This window comes from Belonocnema kinseyi, chromosome 7, assembly GCF_010883055.1.
Source record: "Belonocnema kinseyi isolate 2016_QV_RU_SX_M_011 chromosome 7, B_treatae_v1, whole genome shotgun sequence".
Taxonomy (NCBI): domain Eukaryota; kingdom Metazoa; phylum Arthropoda; class Insecta; order Hymenoptera; family Cynipidae; genus Belonocnema; species Belonocnema kinseyi.
Window position 1 is genome coordinate 91,413,497 of NC_046663.1, and position 20,884 is coordinate 91,434,380.

The window sequence follows — 20,884 nt, forward strand, 5'->3', positions numbered from 1 at the left end:
AAAGGCATTTTTCTCGTGAAAGGATGAAGCAATTTTTATGGACAAAGATGTACATATATATATATTTGCACCCGACAATCACACATTTCAGCATTTTTAATAACAAAGTTTTGTTTACTGTATGTCAAACTCTTTTACTTTCCCGTGATTATAAGTAAAAAATACTTTAAAAAGTACGTTTTTAAACTAAAAGTGTGAACATTTACATTATCACATGTGTGTATGTGTGTGTGGCATGATAAAGATAAGAGAGATTGACGATGCAACAAAATTCACAAAATTCTGATTAAAAATACGAGTAAAAAATTTGTGTTAATTTTTCAAAACGCGTTTTGTTTTAGCTTGATTGTTTTAGCTTGAACTATTTTGTTGAAACTTTATTTTTGTAGGTTGAAAAGTCATAAATGAATCTTAAGAATTTCATATGCATATTGAATTTAGTGTGGTACTTATATATTAATTCAATTTAAAAATATACATTCCCCCATAATTATCCTATGTTCGTCTAAAATCATCCTATCTTACTTCTTTTGAAAGACTTTTTAAATTAAATCGAAGAAAAAATGTTGAGTTGAAACTTTAAGTCAAAGGTAAATCTTTGATGATATGTGACGAAGACAGGGAGGTGTGAAAAAAGTTTTTGAATGTTTACATTTAAGTTTTTCCAGTTGGATTAAGCAACATTTTTTTCTTTTTAATGTGATGTTCTTAATTTTTCAGTAAATTTCTAAATGTAATGTCTTCTTTCATTCTCTTCATTATTTCCGTTTGAAATTTGGCGGTTCTAATTCCGCTAATCAGCACGAGGTAATGGCGTCTTTGACGACATCCAATAAAAACACGCATTATTGTTTTGAATCGAAACGGTGAAGCTTTTTAACGGTAGACTGCGATTCAGTTGACACTATCGGCGTTACCTTGTATATTTTGTATTTTTTAATGTAAATATCAGATGTTTGTCTTCCAATAATGACGCAGTGGTCCCAAACTATTTTAGAATGGGTGAGTTTTGAAAATTGAGTGAAGTGACCGAAATTTGTCCGCAAAATTCCTTGTGTTTACCTTGTTGACATGCCGTAAACTGTACATTATCTCTCTTTTAGAATTTATTGCAAAACATGATTAAAATCAGTAGCTTTAACACCTCTTTATCCGTTTGTTCAATTATTTGTGGAAACTGATGCAAAAAGTGTCACAATAGGTTAGTTTTAAGTTTATGAAAAGTCAAATTATGAAAAGTCGATTGGTTTGCAATCGGAGGATACATCTGTGAAAACTGTAATGGATTTTATAGAAATAATTTTCACTGTTCGGGCCGTAGATAAACTGCCTGGGTGTATCCGAATCCACTGTCAAAGAGCCGAAGGAACTTGATGAAAGTCCAATTTTTAGCAGGATTATCCATTCGATAAGGTATTGTTTATGATTTGACAAGCTTTAGGTTTAACTTTCTTAATTAAGTCATAATATCATTTTCTATTCGAATAATGATATTCTTACAAGTGACTTCGACCATTTATTTTATTATAAAATACTGTTTAATTATTTATATTTTAACAATAATATGTATACGTTTATTTAATTATACAGTTCTTGGAAGCCACAAGTAAACAACAGAACCGAGAAAGAATTATTGCAAGACTTCATTCAAGGTATTTACCAAGTAAACATTTTTTTCAAGATTTTTCTTTGAAACTTAAATTAATTTATTTTTTGCAACAATTTAAAAATAACACAGAATTTCTACAGGACAGGCAATTCTAAAAGAAAGGGAATTTAAAACTGGCCAGGGAAAACCTGAAATAGTCAGGGAATTTTCGATAAACTAAAGTTGAAGTTAATTTTGTTATTTTGTTTCGAAAATTGCACTTTTTTTTAATTCATTGTTTTTGGTTGAGTTGAACTGTTTTTGGTTAAAAATTACATTTTTTAAATATTTATATGAATTGTTGAATTTAAAAAAAAAGAATATTTTGGTAACTATGAAAACTATTACATCATTAGTTGAAAATAAATCTTCTTTAGTTGGAAATACAACAAATTTGTTGAAAATTAACCTTTTGTGGTAGAATAATAATCTTCTTGGCTAATTTATCCTTTTGATTGAAAATTCATTTTCTTGATTGAAAATTAGTTTTTTTGTGATTGCAAATTAAATTTTTTACTGAAAATTTAACGATTCTACGTTGAAAATTCAATTATTTTCTTGCAAATTCATCTGTTTGGTAGAAAAGTAATTTCAATAGATGAAATTGTATCTATTTTGTTAAAATTTGTACAAGTTTGATGAAACTTCGTATGTTTTTTCTATGAAAAGTAATTTTTAACTACAAATTCAGCTATTCTATTTTGGAATGAAATCAATCAATCTTTTGAGTTGAAAATAAACCTTATTGGTTAAAAGTTCTGTTTTTGTTGAAGATTTATCATTTTAGTTAAAACCTAATTTCTTTTGACTAAAGATCTAACTATTAGGTTAAAAATTCGTTTTTTAATTAAAATTTTTTTAACTGAAAATGTAACTTCCATTTTTGGTTTAATAATTTGTATTTTTCAGTGAAAAATTTATTCATGTTGTTGAAAACTCGTCTTTCTTCGTTAAAAATTTATCTCTTGTTGAATATTCAACTAATTTGTTGAATTTTTTTTGAAGATTCATCTATTTTGGTAGAAATTTCATCTTTCTAGGTAAAAAATCAAAACTGGTAGAATATTAATCTTCTTAATGACTTATTTATAATTTTAGTTGAAATTTCATCTTTTTGGGTTGTAAATTCATATATTTTATTAGAAATTTCATCTCAATAATATCTTTTTGGCGATTAATTCATCTTTTTGTTCGAAAATTCATCTTTCAAGGTTAAAAATCACAATTGTTTGACTGAAGTTAGTCTGTCTTGGTTGAGGATTCAATTTTTTTATTTATTTTTTTAAATTGAATTTAACTGTTTTTTGTTTAAAATTAAATTTCTTGGCATTGAAATATGAATTATTACATTTGTTTGTGATTTAAAAAAATAATAATTCCACTACTAGAAAGTTGAACTAATTTGTGAAAAATTCTTTTTATTGTTGGTTAAAGATTCATCATTTTAGTTTAAAAACCCTATTTTTTAATTTCCAATATTAATATTCTATTACAATTCTTTTTTCATTTTTTTACTGTTAATATAAATATTCATTGTTTTGTTGAAAATATATCTTCAGCTGAAAATTCAACTAATTGGTTGAAAATTATTGTTTTGTGGTAGAATGTTAATCTTCTCGTTGGCAAATTCTTATATTTCGTTGACATTTTAACTATTCGATGAACGTTTATTTTATTTGGTTGTAAATTAATGTTTTGGCAAAAATTCAATTATTATGTTGGAAATTTGTCTTTTTGGTAGGAAATTAATCTCATTAGTTGAAACTATAAATGTTTATCTTTTTTGATAGAAATTTAATTTTCGTGTTGGCAAATTCATTTGTTGGATGAAAATTATTATATTTTAATTTGAAAATTTAAACATTTTGTTGCAAATTCGTCTTTTTGGTAGAATATTAATTTCATTAGTTGAAACTTTATCTGTTGGGTTGGAAACTTAACTATGCTGTTGAAAATTCGTATTTTTGTTGTGAAAATCAATTTTTTTCTTCTGAAAATGCAAATATTCTGTTTTTGGTTAAAAATGTACGTATTTCGTTGAACATTTTTTGTTAAATCTTAGTAAAAAGTTCAACTCTTTTGTTAAAAATTGCTCACTTTGGTTTCAAAATTAGCCTGCTTCTGTTAAGGATTCAACTAATTTGTTGAAAATTCGTCTTTTTTGTTAAATTTAACTATTTTTTGATTTTTAATTAAACATGGTGATATTGAAATATCAACTATTACATTTTCTTTGTGAATTTATCTTTTTTTTTTTTTGAAAGTTGAAAATTCATCTTTTGTGGTAGAATATCAATCTTCTTGGTGACTAACTAATCTTTTTGGTTTATAATTTATTTTCTTGTTTGAAAATTCATCTACTAGATCGGAAATTCCTTTAAAGCTTCATGTATTTTGTTAAAAATGCATCTGTTCTGATATAAAACTCATTCCTCTAGTTAAAAATTAGTTTTTGATTTTTTAATTGAAATTAATTTTTTTTCTGAAAATGTTACTATTGTATGTTAAATTGATAATTTATCTTTTTCGGATGAAAATTCAACTATAATGTTACAAATTCGTCTTTTTGGTAGAAAAGCAATCTCATTAAATGAATTTTTATTTGTTTCTCGTTTGAAAATTCATATATTTTCTTAAAAATTTGTCTTTTTTGTAGAAAGTTCATCTTTTGGCTTGGAAATTAAACATCTGGTTAAAAAAAAATTTAGGTCGAAGATTTAGAATTTTAGTTAAAAATTCATTTCTTTCGTTGATAATCGAATTCTTTTGTTGAAAATTGCTCATTTTAAAACAAAATATTTTGTAATGGTAATATCAACTGTTAAAATTGTTGTTAAAAATTAATTTTTTATCGATGGTTCATAATTTTGGATGAAAAATTAACTATTTTGTTGAATATACCTTTTTTCTTGGTTGAAAATTGTTTTAACTGATAATTCAATACTCCCATTTTTGGTTTAAAATTGATCTTTTTGAGTTGAAAAATACTGTGAGAATCATGTCACTAAAATTTTTATTCGCCACCAGAAAATAGAATTAACTCTATTTTTCTCGCCAGATGAATATCCAGATTTTTTATCCAAATCCGATTGCGAAGAGTGGCTTTTGGACAGCGTGCTCGTCGCCTCTCTTTTATTATTACGAACGTCTCAAGAACCAACTTTCCACAAACCGATGTGTGCAAAACTGCATCACGAGACTCAAGTCAAGATTAAGATGTTTCTGGAAAGTGCACTTCCCCAAGGGAGAAGTATCACAAAACAGTATTTGAGCTCTGTTATCTCGGAACTCAGTGATTCGGAAATCGCCAATCTCTCGGATCCAAAAACTCCTTTTCTGACACCAAAAGCTCGCCCACTCAAGGAATTTTTTAATTCACCTGCTGCGCGATCTGCCCAGAGTCATAGAATAATGAGTGACAGAACTCGGGAGTTACGGAAATTAAAATCAGATCTGGAACTGGAACGCTGTGAGAAAATTGACCTGATGGAAGATTTAAGAATTCAGCAGGAAAAGGCACAGAAACTCCAGAGAAAGTTGCAGGATAGGGAGAAGGAACTCAAGTCTCTTAGGGCGGAAATGATGAAGCCAGCGACTCCACAATCGTGTAAAAAAAGCGACAAGACGATGGAAGATGTCTACAGGTACTTTTTTAAAGGGTTTAATACTTAGTTAATAAACGAGTTGAAAAAAAATCGAAAAAGAATTGGAAAAATTAATGGTTGTGAATAGGGTGATTCAATTTTCTTTTTCAAGTATTCATCCATATCGTCCCTTAATTTTTTTTTGAATCCAGACAAAAAATAAGTTAAAAAAAATTATGTTTAGATGTTCCACAAACAACATTAACATTAACACGTATTTCCCATAAGAAAAAAAAATGTTTTTGTAAATATTATTCAAAATTGTCAATAGTAGGAGCCATAGAATACAATTAAATAATTATTTTTTAAATAGAAAGTTGCGGTTTTTTCTGAATTATTCGACTTTTTGTGTAATTTTCACTTAGAGCGAGATAATAATTAATACAATTTAACTATGTTTGCTAAATTTCATTTTCAAATTTCATTTCCTCTTTTTGCATAAAGATTTCAGAAAAAAACGAAACTTTCTGACATTATTCAAAGAGAATTTAATTAAAAATAATAATGCAAAGTTGAAAAATGATTTAATTTTTCGTTTCTCTAATTCAATCCTTGAAAGGAGGCCGAATCACTTTATTTTTAATTTAAAACAAAAAAAGTTTACAAGATTATGATTAATTTTAATTTCAACAGCAAAAATATTTGTAAAAATATTAATAGAATATGTTTTATTTTAAGATACATTTTTTGTAAGCCCTTAGAAGTAAACCTATTCAGCTTAGAAGGTTTTGATTCAATAAATTGTTAATTCTTAAACTGATTAAAAATTGAATAGAAAGTTTTCGAATTAAAATTTAAAAAAAATTTAATTTGGAAAGTTGAACATTTGGAATAGTTCAATTTTGGCTACTTTAAATGACAGTTTAGTTTTGATTACTATAAATTAGAAAATCTTAAGCTTTGACAGTTTGAACTTTTCAATTTCAATGGCCGGGAAAAAATTGCAAATCGGAAATTGCCGGAAATTTTTTCCGGCATTTAAAGTATTTTATTATAGTTCGGGCCAGTAGGTGAATTTCGGTGCATAATCAAATTCTTAAATTAGTGTTTATTTAGAATTATAAATATTTATAGTTTTTAACTAAAGAGAGAAAGATTAGTTTTGACTTTGCACAGGGGATTTTTTTTAAAGAATTGTAATTATGATTTGGTTCAGAGTTTTCTAAAAGAGTCGGAAAAAATCATATACAGCAATATTATATATAATTCTGATATTGAATTAGAAAATTATTTTAACAAATTATTATTCTGATTTGAAGAGGAAATTTTCGAGAAGAATTAAAATTCTGAAAGGCTGCCACAGGTCAGGGAATTTCTAGAAAGTCAGAAAATTCAAAACTTTTCAGGGAATGTCAAGGAAAAGAATTTTATTAAAAGTCATTATTTTCGATTGAATATTCAACTGTTGTGTTGAAATTTCGTCCTTTGTGGTTGAGCTGAACTGTTTTTGATTAAATTTTTTTTTTTTTAATAACTTGTACTTTTTTTCGAGAATCCATCTTACTCAGTTAAAAATTCCTATATTTTTTGAAAATCCGTCTTTTATAGTTGAAAAGTAATTTCATGAGTTAAAACTTCGTCTTTTTTGGTTAAGAATCCATTTTTTGTTTCTTAAAAATTGAACTATTTTGTTGATAATTCGTTTTTTTGTTGTTGAAAATTTAACTGATTTATTTTTGGTTAGAAATTGATTTTTTCTTTAGTTGAAAATTCATGTATTATGTTAAAAAAAAATTTGGCAGAAAATTAATCTTTTGGTTTCAAAATTGAACTATTTTGTTAAAAATGTGTAAATTTTTTAGTTCAAAACTTAGTTTTCTAACTGAAAATGTTAACCATTTTATTTAAGTTTTATTTTGTCTTGACAATTTATCTTTTTTAATTGGAAATTCATTTTTTTTGAACTCGTCTTTTTTTGAGTTGAAAATTTACATTTTTGGGTTGAAAATTCATCTTTTTTTTTAGAAAATTCATATTTTCGGGTCCACATTTTGAATGCATTTTTTTCGTTATTAACTGGAAGTTCTTTCTTGGTTGAAAATCAAACTCTTTTTCTGAAAATTCATCATTTTGATTTCAAAGTTAGTATATTTTGGATGAAGATTCAACGAATTTGTGGATTTTTTTGGTTTAAATTCAACTGTTTTTTATTAAAAAATTAAAATATTTTTTGGAAGAAATATAAAATATTACACGTTTAGTTGACTATTTTGTTAAAAATTCCTTTTTTGTTGTTGTTGACAATTAATTGGTTTAACTGAAAAATTCAGTCTTTCATTTTTCGTTTAAGAATGGCCCGATGAAAAATTCTGTAGGTCTCTTGTCACTAAAAATGTTTTAAATAAATTTAGAAAACAAAAATTTTTTGCACTATAATTATTGATCCCATGAGTATAAGGTTGTTCTTATGCCTTAAAGAAAAAATTAGACCGGTCAGGGAAAAAGTCAGGAAATTTCGAATCTGGGATTTTGTAGCAACCCTCTTCAGACTAGAAAAGCAAATTTGCCAAAAGAATTAAATTTTTGACTTTAAGCGGGGAATGTTCTACAAGAATTCTGGTTTGAAACAAGGAATTTTTCGAAATGAATTGCATAATTCTGACATGTTATAGAGAATTTTCGAAAACAATTTAAATTCTGAGTTTGGAAATGGAATTTTCCAAAAGAACCAAAAAGAGCCAAAAGATTTAAAATAGATATGATTCTACTCCTTAAAAAATGTCCCTCTAAATTTAAACTGAACTTTTTACACAGAGCCGAAATAAAAAACTTGGAAGAATACACCGTAAGTTTGCAATTAGAGAACGAGAAGCTGCAGGACGAAAGAGACAACTTATCAAAGAAATTAGCTGCCTTGGAAAGGCAAAGTGCATGTCTAATTAAAGAGAGCGAATACTTTCAAAAAAACTATGAATCCTTATCTACCGAAATTGAGCTAAAGGACAGGGAAGTAGTCTGTCTAAGAATGGAAAATGAAGGTCTACGAACTCACGTTAAAGAGATGAACAGATTATCTCTCAGCGATGAGAGTTTCGAGTGCGATAATGTCAGTAACGCTCACACTCAATCTTCTTTAAACGTAAGTGAAGCCCTGAGTTCGGTCATTGACATTCAACTTCAAGAAGCAAAGGAAGAATCCTCTAAACTCAAAAACGAACTCGAGTCCGTCACTCATCGTTTGGAATCAGTCAGTCACGAGTGTCAAGAGCTGAAAGACTCTAATAATTATCTCGAACAGAAAGTCAAACTGATGGAAATAATGGAAGAAGAATTCTTCCAAATTAAATCCGAACTTTCAGCTTCCAAGGATAGGATACAAATCCTGGATGAGGAGAAAGACATTTTGATAAGAGAAGCTCAATCCATGAAAAAACAATTGGAAGCAGCCAAAATCATGATTGAGGATCTGAACGATAAACTGCTCGACTCGCAAGATTGTTTAAATAACGAAATTGCAAGAAAGGGCGAATTGGAGTCAAAGATTGCTCTACTCAAAGATGAAATCAAAGCACAGAGCAATCGGATTTCAGAGTTTGAACGACAAAAATCGGATTATGAATCTACAATCAAGGATTGTAGAGCATCTTTAAAGTGTCCGATGATTCGAGGTCTTCAGCTAACAAATCAAAAGGATTTTGATCCAGATCAAACCAATATTGTCGACATTTGCAAGCATTTTACAATTGTCATTGATTCTTTCGAGTCTTTGATTGAAAATAAAAAATCTGCTATCGTACAACTTACCCAAGAAGGTGAAGAGAAGAATCGTGCTATAACAAACTTGGCAATGGACATGAACCGTTTGGAAGATGTGAATGAAAAAAACGAAGTTGAAAAAGCTGCAATGATGGAAATGATGGACTCTCGGAACCGAGAACTTGCTGAATTGAATATCAAGATTACAGAGAATTTGCAAGAGATTCGAGAACTGCGGGTACTCGCGGAGGAACGAGAAACGTTCCTCGCTGAGATGAAAAAACTCGATTTCGAATCAAAGGAAAAATCAGAGCTGATAAACTCTTTAGAATCGGATTTAAGATTGTTGAGAGATAACAGAAATTCGCTGGAAAGAAAATTGGAGGAGATTAAGAAAGAGATGACTGAAGTCACAGAAGATCTTTTTTCAAAAAATGGGATGGTCGAAGAGTTAGAAATGAATCTGAGAGATTCGGAATTAATACTGACTTCGACTGAAAAAGATTTAGAGTTGACAAAAACAAACAAGAACAGTTTGGAAAAAGAGTTGTGCGAGAGGAATGAATTTGTCGAATTGTTGGAGAATCAGATCGAGGAGTTTAAGAGTAATAAATTATCATTGGAGAAGGATTTGAATTCGGTTAAGGAAGAATTGTCGTGGACTCGAGAAGAATTGGATAATAAAAATAAATCAATCCAGAGCTTAGAAGAAAATTTAGAAGAGTTACAAAATGACAAATCTTGTTTAGTAAAAGAATTGACTTTGGTTAAAAAACAAGTTTCCACTCTTCAAGAAGATTTAAGAGAGAAGAATGAAACGATTGAGTCTTTGGAGACAAGCATCGATAATTTGCAAGAAAATAAATTATCCCTGCAAGACGAATTAAAGTCAAGTAGGAATGAGTCTTTGAATATTCAAGGAGAATTGAGAGGTAAAATCGAGAAGATAGAAATTTTGGAATCTGAGATGGACGATTTGGCAAATGAGAAATCATCATTAGAAGGGGAATTACATTCACTCAAGGAAGATTTGGCCAATATTCAAGAAGAGCTAATTTCCAAAAATAAAAATCTAGACACTTTGGAAAAAAAATTTCAGGATTTGATGAGATCCAAGTCTTTGATTGAAGAAGAATTGGAATCGGCAAAGAGAGAAAATTGTAGTTTTCAGAGCGATTTAAGGGAAAAAATCGAGTTTATCAACAGTTGTGAAAAGAAAATTGAGCAATTCAAGAATAATGAATTATGTTTGGAGACAGAATTGGATTCTTTTAAAGAAAAATTGTCGATGACTGAAGAAGAACTGTCCCAGAAGAAGAAATCAATCGAGATTCTGGAAAAAAATCTAAGCGAGTTACAAAGTGATAAATCTTCTTTGGAAGAGAAATTAACTTTCACTAAAACCGAAGTTTCTACACTTGAAGAAGATTTGTCAAGAAAGTATAAGACACTTGAGAATTTGCAGACAAACTTTGAACATTTGCAGGAAAATAAGGCATCGATAGAAGAGGAATTGGAAACAGTTAAAAAAGATTCGTTTAATATTCAACAAGACTTGAGACAAAAGATTCAAATTATAAAAGATCAAGAAATTAACTTGGAAGTATTAAAAACTGAAAAATCATCATTGGAAGGAGAGTTAAATTCGGCGACGCAAAACTTGAACGAGACTCAGGAAGAATTACTTGATAGAAATAAAAGCATCCAAACTTTGGAAGAAAAGTTTGAAAATTTGAATAAACTAAACTCAACTTTAGAAAAAGAATTGGAATCGTTGAAAGTTGAATCTAGAAATCTTCAGACAAGTCTAATCGAGAAGAATGAATGTAACAACTTTTTGGAAAAGAAAATTGAAGAATTCGAGGAAAATAAATTATCTTTGCAAAAAGAATTGAATTCGGTTCGGGAAAAATTATCCTTGACTCAAGAAGAATTATCCGAAACGAAGAAATCATTGGAGAGTTTGGAAGAAATGATCGGAGAATTAAATAGTAACAAATATTCGTTAGAAACTGAATTGGACTCGTCTAAAAAAGAAGTTTCTGCTCTTCAAGAACAACTAATAGAAAAGAATCAAACGATTGAGAGTTTAAAAAGAAACGTCGAGAATTTGCAAGAAAATAAATCATCGCTAGAAGCGGAATTAAAGTCAAATAACAAGGAATCGTTTGATATCCAACAAGAATTAAGAGAGAAAATAGGAGAGATTAAAGTTTTGGAAACTGAAATTGATGACTTGACCAATAAGAAATCAGCATTAGAAGGGGATTTGCATTCCGTTAAGGAAGATTTGAGAGCGACCCAGGAAGAATTAATTTCCAGGAATAAAAATGTAGAATCTTTGGAAGAAAAAATCAAGGATATGGAGGGAATTAATTCCTCATTAGGAAAAGAATTGGAATCAGGTAAAGAAGGTTTGTCGAAAATTGAGAAAATCCTCTCCGAGAAAAATGAGAAATTAGAAGATTTAACAGCGAATATTGAAAAATTAGAAAATAGCAAATTATCCCTTGAAACGGAAGTGTATTCTCTCAAACAAAAACTGGCAGAAACAGAGAAGATGTTCTTTAATAAAGTTGAAGAAGCAGAAGCTTTCGGAAGCGACATTGAAGAATTGAGAAAAATTAAGTCTTCCTTGGAACAAAAATTGGATTTAAATAAAGAAGAAATCTCAAAATTCCAAACGCAATTGACTGAAAGGAACGAAGAAATAAATACTTTAAGAGAAGACATTTCAGCTTTGAAGACAAATAAATCATCTTTAGAAGAGGATTTGAGTCAAATCAGAGGCGAGATGTCTAATGTTCAACAAACACTATCACAAAAAAACCAAACAGTAGAAAATTTGGAATCAAACATTCAAGAAATCAAGAAGAACAATTTCTTCATTGTAACTGAATTAAATTCCGTCAAAGAAGAATCTTTTAAAGTTCAAGGAGTCTTGACAGTTAAAATCAGAGAATTTGAAGCTCTCGAAAGCGACATGGAAGAATTAAAAATGAGCAAATTGTCTCTAGATGGAGAATTGGATTCCGTGAAGATAGAATTGACTGAAGTTCAACAAGAATTGAATGAAAAGATTCAGCAATTGGAAAATTCGAAAGAGTCGCTTAAAGAATTTGAAGGGAACATCAATTCACTAAAGAAAGAATTAGAATCTGCAAAACAAGAATCTTTACAAAAATTAACCAATCAACAAAAATTGAGCGATGAGTTGACCGAGAAAATGACAACCGAGTACGATGAGTTAATCGAAAAAATGACTACCGACTACGAAGGATTGCAGAATAAATGTAAGAATTTGGATTCTGAAAATCGAAAAGCCTCTGACAAAATACTTCAAAATGAAATTGATTTAACAAATACTCGAGCAACGGTTTGTGACTTGGAAGAAAAATTATTACAGAGTGAAGAGACAAAATCAAATTTGGAAATTAAGACTTTGACTCTTGTGAAAAATTTGGAATCGCTGAGAGAAGATTTTGAAGCGATGAAAGCTTGTAATGAGGAAAAAGAAGTAAGGATTCAAGAAGCGAGTGAAGAAATCGAAACCCTACGAGAAGAGAAAAGAAAACTGGAGTCAAACTTTGAAAATCTAAGCAAAGAATCCGCTAGCTTGAGACTTCAAGTTTCAGAAATTTCAAAAGAACTTGAGACTCGTAGTAAAGAAAAGGACAACTTGCTTTCAGATCTGCAAAAGTTGAGTCAACAAAGGGATGATGTGGTTGATGAAAAAACGAAAGAAGATGCTAAAATGGAAAGCTTGGTCGAAAATTTAGAGATTAGACTTCTAAATACTCAAAATTCATTCGAAGAAGTGAGTTTGGACATCAAACTGAAGGAAGATGCGATTCAGGTGTTAAAAACGAAAATAGAATCGCTGAACAAGGAGAAAATCGAGGCAGAGTTGAAATTGAATGAAAAGGTTTTAAACTTGCAAGAGGTTCAAACAAGACAAAACTTGGATTTGGAAACCCAAATGAAAATTTTGCAAGAAAAGGAAAAAGAAGTCGCAGATTTGACAAAGAGATGCGAAGAGTTTTTAAATATTTCGAAGCAGAAGGACCAGTTGGAAGGAAAGTGTAACGATTTGGAAAAATGTCAGGAAGAAAAAGAAAAAAAGATTTCCGAATTGCAGAGGTTTTTGGAAACACAAAAACAGGAGACGAATATTGTTCAAGAAAAACTCCAGTCGCTGAAGATCGAAAGATTGAAAATCGTGGAAGGCTGTCGAGTTTTAGAAACTTGCATGAGTGATTTAAACAAATTTTTACCCCAGGAGAGCATTTTAAGTGTGGATTCTAATGATAGTCGAGAAAATGAATCACTCTTGTTTAAGAATGAAAATTCAAGCGAGAACAACCATGTTTGTAAAGCTCTTCAAGCTTCAGTAGATACAGCCAACTTGACTTTGAAAGCTCTATTTTCTCTTTCTCAAAAATGCAAGAACTTGGAAGCGAGTCTCGAGGAGGATAAAAAGTTAAAATTAGTAGTTGCAGAAATCTCAGAACAAAATTCGAAATTGGAAAACGAGAAGACGAATTTGGAAACCAGACAAGAAGATCACAGAATTTTTGTGGAAAGTCTTATCCAGAAAAAAGAATCTCTTTATGACAGTTTGAATAAAGCAACGAAAATTAGAAATAATTTTGGCTCTAAATTAACTCAGCTTGAACGTGATTGGAATCAAGCTTTGGAAAAAATTCAAAATACATTTGCGATCAACCAATCAGTTTGTGATGAATTGAAAGACCTGCAGAATAAAAAAACGGTTCTACAAAATCTTCTTTCTGAATATCGTCGACTTTATTTGCAGAGTTTGACTTCTATAACTGACATCTCTATGAAAACTTTCTTTTGGACTGAGGATAAAATAAGGAATGTTGAAAAAGACGAAGAATTCGACTTGGAGAACGAGAAGATGAGTTTGATTTCTGAGATGCAAAAGCTTGATTCAGCGATGAAGGAAGTTGAGGAGGCGCAAGAAAAAATTAAGGTGTTTGCAGATATGGCAAATAAATATAAGAAAACTGTGGAGGTCAATCAAGCAAAGTATTCACCAGATAATGTGGATAAACTGGAATCACAAGTGCAAAGTTTGACCAAGGAAAAAAAAGATGTAAAGGAGAAGTTTGATAATGTTCGACAAAGGAATGCAAAGTTGGAGAAAAATATGGACGAGTTGAGAAGTGAGATGAAGAAATTAAAAAGCAGTTTATCAGCAAGTCAACCAGTCAAATCTGAACCTGAACTAGAAAATTTGAAAGAAGAATTGAAGATTTCTCAGGAGGAAAATAATAATTTAAAGGCAGAAATTGATTATTTGAGCGAGGAAAATCGATGCTTGAAAGCAGAAATTGGTGCTTTAAAGACCGAAATGTCGGAAAAGTTGCAGCAGTTGGAAAAGACAGAAAAAGTAGAAAAGCCGGATGATGGCAAACAGATGACCAATGTGGACATTGAAAAACGAATGAAGGAGATTCATGACGAGTATGAGGGCAAGTTGGAGAAGCTAAAGCAAAAGATGGTAGGCATTTTAAAATATTTTTGTAATATTACGGGTTTCGGCGATATCTTTAATGAGGATAATTTTATTTTTTGCAGAAAGTTGCCTATAACGAGCAAATGGCGAAATTAACTGTGAAACATGAAAAATCTGTTCAAGAAAAGATTGAAATTTTGCAAGCGAAAATGGAACAACAGTGTCGTAAACATACAGAGGAGATGAGCAAATATAAGCAACACGTTAGTGAATTGACTTCTCGACATTGGGAGGTTTGCGATAAACTTTTGGCTGAAAAACAGGAAAAAGAAGGTGCCTTCAAACTAATGAAAGAGATGAGGACAAAGTTTAATAATGAATTACAAGAAATGCACCAGATGCAAATATCGACTGCTTCCGTCCATAAAACTGCTAGGTAAGAATATAATTTATTGAAAATTGTTTACGAGTTATGAATTAGGTTTAAAAATTGCAAACCTAATTCTGGAAAAACTGGAATCGTAAGGTAATTTTTATTTACCTGGAAAAACCTGCAAATGTCAGGGAATTGATTAAAGCCAAAAAAATTTCGAGAACGTGATTAATTTTTTTAAATTGTAAAAAAATTGAATACCAATTTCTTTTCATTTGTAAAAGTAGCTTTTATTGTGTTGCTTTTTTTTTAATTATTTTTTTTCTTAAAATTTTAACTATTCTATTTTTTTGTTTCAACTTGATCTGTTTAGTTGAATATTCAACTATTTTGTTGAAAATTAATCTTTTTGGCTGAACCAAACACTGTCTTTGATTCAAAATTAAGATCTTTTTTTTTATAGAAACTATTACATTTTTCGTTGGGAATTCGTCCTTTTCATTTATAAATTTAACTCCTTGTTGTAATATTAATAGACTTATTAAAAATTCATCTTTTAAGTTGAAGATTAATTTTTATTGAAAATTTAACCATGTTTTTGTGAATTCAATTGTTTTTTATTGAAAATTAAAATATTTTTGCCTGGAATTTCAACTATTATATATTTTGGTGAGTATTCATGCTTTCTTTGAAAATTTAACTACTTAAAAACTAAGGTAATAATAAATTATCATTACTCACTGAAAACAAAAAAATATCTGTAATAATAAAATATTAATAAACTTGTTAAATTTTTTTCTGGTTGAAGATTCATGATTTTAATTGTAAACTCATCTCTTTGGTTGAAAATGTAACGATTTTTGTTAAAAATTCTTTTATTTGTTGTAAATTGATTTTTTATTAATTTTCGAACTGGAAATTTAAGTAAACAATTTTTAATTAGGAATTTATTTTTTTAGTTGAAAATTCATGTACTTTGTTGAAAATTATTGCATATATTATCCCTAAGGAACCAAATGTATTTTTTTCCCACATTCTATATAAATTATATGTGAAACTATTCCAAATGCTGGTAAAATTAAAATATAAACTTCTCTTTGGTTGGAAATTAATTTTTTCGACTGAAAATTTAACAATTCAATTTTTCATTGTGAATTTATGAGTTTTAGTTGATAATAATAATGCATTTATTTTGTTGAAAATTCGTCTTTTTGGTAGAAAATTTGTATTTTTCGTTAAATATTCATTTTATTTTGAAAATTCATCTTTATGGTTTTAAATACAACTATTACAGTTGAATATTTTATCATTTTAGTTGAAAATTCATCTTTTTTGTTTAAAATTATTTTTTTACTGAAATTATGTCTATTCCATTCTTGAATGAAAAATAATATTTTTTAGTTGGTAATGTATGTTCTTAATATGTTTAGATATGCACTAAATTTTGAGTATATGAAGATAGAATAAAAATTTGTTTTAATTATTATTGAAATGCATGGACTTTAGAAACAAATTCAAGAATTGCTTAGTTATTTTTTGCTGTTATTTGTGTATTTATTCGGTGTTGATAACAATGGTAGCCACAATTCTTTAAATTTTCGTCTCCCGGTAAATATTCGTGATTTCTCCCGGCTTAGAGAAACCTTTTTGAAAGAATAATGCTAGCGTTTTGAATTACAACAAAACACGTATTATGTGTGAGAAGCCGATACACGGCATCCCTATGAGAGAAGCTATTGCGTATCCACCCTAATCTTCCTATCTCTTTCTAGCCTCGCAGACCCCCCCTCCCCTCTATCTTTCTCTCTCCTGAATGTTCATTGGTAAGTGCGGCAACGCCGTCTACCTCATAGCAGCTCTCATCCTGTAAGACACTTTAGTGGGATGCCGTGTATCGGCTTCTCGCACATAATACGCGTTTTGTTGTAATTAAAAACGCTAGCATTATATGCTTTCGTCCGATACACGGCATCCCTATGAGAGACGTGTTTGTTATCTACTGGTGAACTCAGCGCTTTGTGATAATTTGAAAGGGTTGATTAGATTCGCAGAAAGACTTTAATATATATTTATTATCGTCTATTGATAGAATTCTACATTGTTGAACAAAAAGGGGTAAACCATAACCTAAACAAGTACAGAAGAAATATTAAACTTGACCTTAAGTGAGGCGATTCGTAAACATAAACTCATCATTATTAGACTAATCTCCAGCATTTCTTTAAATAGGAGTAAACTTCGGAAAAGATAAACTAGAATCGAGTTGATTGTCATTTGAAACTTCACGGTAATAATGTTTCTTAAAGGTTTCGGAGCATCTCCAGTTACCACGAATGTCCTGGACAGGGAAGCCGCCTAGCCAACTTCGTGAGGCTATCGCTGAACGAATGCTTCCTGGCGAGGCATCTATTCCGGCTTCCTTAAGGACTGATCTGATCCAATTAGCGATGGCAGATCTAGACACAGGCTTAACGTCTCCATAGATGGTTATGAAAAGAGCATCGACTTTGGAATATTTTCTTCTTTCCTGTGACCTTTTAAGCATTGTCCTGATCCATGTGATAGGACATAGCCAGATATTTGGGTGCTTGGAAATCCTCCAACCCGACTGTCTAAAAGAAGCTCGGTCCGTCTTAGAGCCGAAGGTTGGCCACATAACTATCTCATCTCTCGATTCTCTAGGTAGTCTTTTGATATTCTTAAAATTGTCAGATCGTGAATTCGCCATCCAGAAGCTAATAGGAGTAGTATTGCTGTCCGCCTGGAAATCTCAAATAAAGATAAGGTATCCGTAGGTTTAGCTAGCCAGTTGAGAGTGATGGCAGCTCTATGAAGGAGAATTGTGTTACAGGACAGGCCTTCGGTAATTGACAAGTCCGCTAGAAATCTGGCCACGTTCTGACCTTGTGGAGATTTTGGGTTCACCCCCATCTTCTCAGACCAGCGAAGCCATCTTCGGATCGCAGCATTATATGTCTCGAGGGTTGAATGTGTCCAGCTGTTTCGGATCAATTCTTGTTCCTGAGGGGACCAACCTCTAACGAGGTCCTGCCACGCCCAATTCTCCAAACCTCGAGTGTGAGACGTTCCACTTGCTGAGGAGGCTGGTTCGTGGTTATGTCGATCAGGGAGCTCTCTAAGTTCAGAATCGTTAGTGGCGGTTCCTTGCTCCTGCTCGATAAATCGGACATCCAGAAGGTCTGTTCCTACTTTGGCGCTACTAGAAGGAATTCTCCTTTGCACTTGTTTAGGTGAGCGAGGACACTGGGTATGAGGCAGGGTGGTGGGAAGAGCCATCCGAGCTTACAGTGCCAAGGCTAACTGAAGGTGTCTATAAATAAGGCATGACGATCGTTGCAGTATCACAATACGTATTGCTTGACTACTGCTAACCTTGCTGACGCGAAGAAATCGACGTCTGGAACGCCCCATTCGGCGAAGATGCTCTTCGTTGCCCAGGGTAGCAGATGCCACTCCGGGAGGAGTAAGCTACGAGAGTGCGGTTGTCCGTCTGCAGTAGAATGTGAGCGTTCTGAAGTTGAACAGACATCCTTTCTATAGCGGCGTGAACTGCGAACATTTCTTTTTTGTTGGAATGCCAGCTCTTCTGGGACTCGGACCATGGGCCGGAAATGTGGAGACCGTCGAGCTGGGCTCCCCAACCTGTATCTGCAGCATTGGTTGTGAGAAAGTTCGTTATGGGTGTTTTGTGTAAAGGGGCAGAAGAGGATATGGTTGTCTGCCACCACGTCAGCTCCTGGATCACCTGAGGAGTAACTGCGAGCTTCTGCCGTGGTCTCTGTTGTCGGAATTTGGTCAAGAACCTTTTAACGTGGCGGCAATGAAGTCGCCCTCTGTGCACGACGAAATTGGCAAAATTTAGCTGGCCTAGTAGGCGTTGAAGATCCTTTAATGAGCAGTGTCCTTGGGAGATGAACATTTGGGATAGCACCGAAATCTTCTGAGCCTTCTTTTGCGGGAGGTTCATGAGGTTGTCCCTGGTATTCCAAAGAATGCCCAAAAATTCGACCTTTTGACCAGGGATCAGAACGCATTTGTCCCGATTGATTCTCCAACCTAGAAATTCCAGCAGTTTCACTGCCTCGAGGATTTGTGTCTTTAGTTTGCTCCTGTCTTGAGAGACGAGGAGAAACTCGTCTAGGTATACGACTACCCTCATACTAAGCGATCGTAGAACTTCTGCAATCCAGTTTGAAATGGTTGCAAAGATATGAGGGGCAGCGGAAAGACCAAAGGGCAAGCTTGTCCACTGAAGCAGCTCCTTGTTGTAGACGAAACGAAGGAGGCATCGATGAGAGTCCGCTATCGGTATGTGGAGGAAGGCTAGGGACAAGTCTATGCGAGTCATCCAGTCTCCATCTTGGAGAAAATCTGGAACATTTATGTAAGGGAAAAGTCGGAATTTTCTTACCTTGACATGTTTGTTGAGGCCTCGTAAGTCGAAAATCGGACTGAGTCCTCCACTGCTTTTCTTTAGGAGGAAGATTCTCGAGATGAAGCTTGGGCCTGGATGTGGTGGAAGCTCCTTCTTGCGAAAGAAGCCAGAAGGTTTAGGATTATACTGAGGCCTTTGAAATGCGCCTTTTATTATTTGCAGTGTTCCGGCGGGAATCGAAATTAGATCTAGAAGACAGTGATGGTCCCGCTGAAGTCTGAGCCGCTCGAGAAGAGAATGAGTTGCGAGGGGCAACGTCTCCTTTATAACTCTTTTTTGAGGTTATGTAAGCTGGTGTTTAACCAGTTTTGAGAGCCACCTAAAGATTGGATTAAAGCAGAGAGATCGCCCTTATTAAAAAGGTATTCGGAACTAAGAGGGACCTTGCGAAGAGCCATCTGGACGTTCTTATTCCGTAGCTCAGAAAGAAGATGCTCTCTTCTGGCCTCTATGCACTGTGCTCTCTTGCCACAAATTACTTGTATGATCTGGTCGCAGTTTTTCTGGATCTGAGATCCCGGACCAAAGAGAGATTCGAAACTGTCGAACAGTGTATCAGGATTGAGGATATCCGGGTTCGAGAAAGACCCATCGATGATGGATTGTAGACTCGATCTCAAAAGTTCCTTCTGCTCAAGAAACGTATTGGACAAACCGGCGAGGACCCTGTCAGTCGCTAAGAAAGGATCCTTTTTTCTATGAAGGTGACACAGTTCTTCATTTACCTTTAGATCGGTGAAACCGGGAGGAATTAAGGGCCTCCAGGCGCTCCTTCTTAGCTGGTCGTGTAGCCTTCTTTTCATCAATATTAGTTTTCAGGTCTCCGAAGTGCAGGACTCTGGCGTTCTATGAAGGTCTAGACGTCGAACTCTGAGAGTCACCTTGGGGTTGAGCTTCTTGTGAAAGCAGTCCAGCCAAGGAATTAATCTGGTTTTTCAGGTTCTGGAGCTGAGTTTTGAAGCTGAATCTGGGCCATGCTCTCGACCTTCTTCCCTCGAATCGGACATTGCACAATACTGAAAAGCCCGAGCACCAAAACAGAAAAGTTCGAAACACTGAACCAAATGAAAATATAACAGAAGTTGAGAGAGAGAGATGTTGACGCGGCGGAAGTACTCAACGCTATGAGGTAGACGGCGTTGCCGCACTTACCGGTGAACATTCATGAGAGAGAAAGAGTGAGGCGAGGGGGGTTGCGAGGCCACAAAGAGATAGGAAGGTTAAGGTGGATACGCAATATCTTCTCTCATAGGGATGCCGTGTATCGGCCGAAAGCATATAATTAATAATTTAGATTGGAAAGCGTCTAAAGTTATATATATAATTAAAAATTTGTCATAAGGACAACCGCAGGATTTCGCCGGGAGCGGGTGCTAATCTGGAAAATTGCACCCGCTTCCAGCGAAATCGCGGTAAAATTTCAGCCACAACCACGTCTCACAACCGTGAGATTGGTGGTTACAGACTGTAAAGGAATCAATATGACGATCCAGCAAAAGCCTCGTGCACCCTAAGAACACGGAGCGACCCAAGGACAACCGCCTTCTGCATTTTTCTCGCAAGTGTTCTAGCATATTGTTGACAC

General features: G+C 32.7%; 1 protein-coding gene across 2 annotated transcripts in view; it reads left to right on the forward strand.

Annotated features, from left to right (window-relative positions):
* Nucleotides 1-888: 888 nt before the first annotated feature.
* The window catches only part of LOC117176030 (golgin subfamily B member 1-like), a 30,678-nt gene continuing 10,682 nt past the window's right edge, over nt 889-20,884 (forward strand). For both annotated transcript variants that reach the window (XM_033366003.1, XM_033366004.1), the window contains exons 1-6: nt 889-1,002; nt 1,322-1,413; nt 1,591-1,652; nt 4,707-5,292; nt 8,047-14,515; nt 14,593-14,906. In XM_033366003.1, the coding sequence (XP_033221894.1) occupies nt 970-1,002; nt 1,322-1,413; nt 1,591-1,652; nt 4,707-5,292; nt 8,047-14,515; nt 14,593-14,906 (7,556 nt within the window). In that variant the 5' untranslated portion in view covers nt 889-969. The remainder of the gene's footprint in view (nt 1,003-1,321; nt 1,414-1,590; nt 1,653-4,706; nt 5,293-8,046; nt 14,516-14,592; nt 14,907-20,884) is intronic.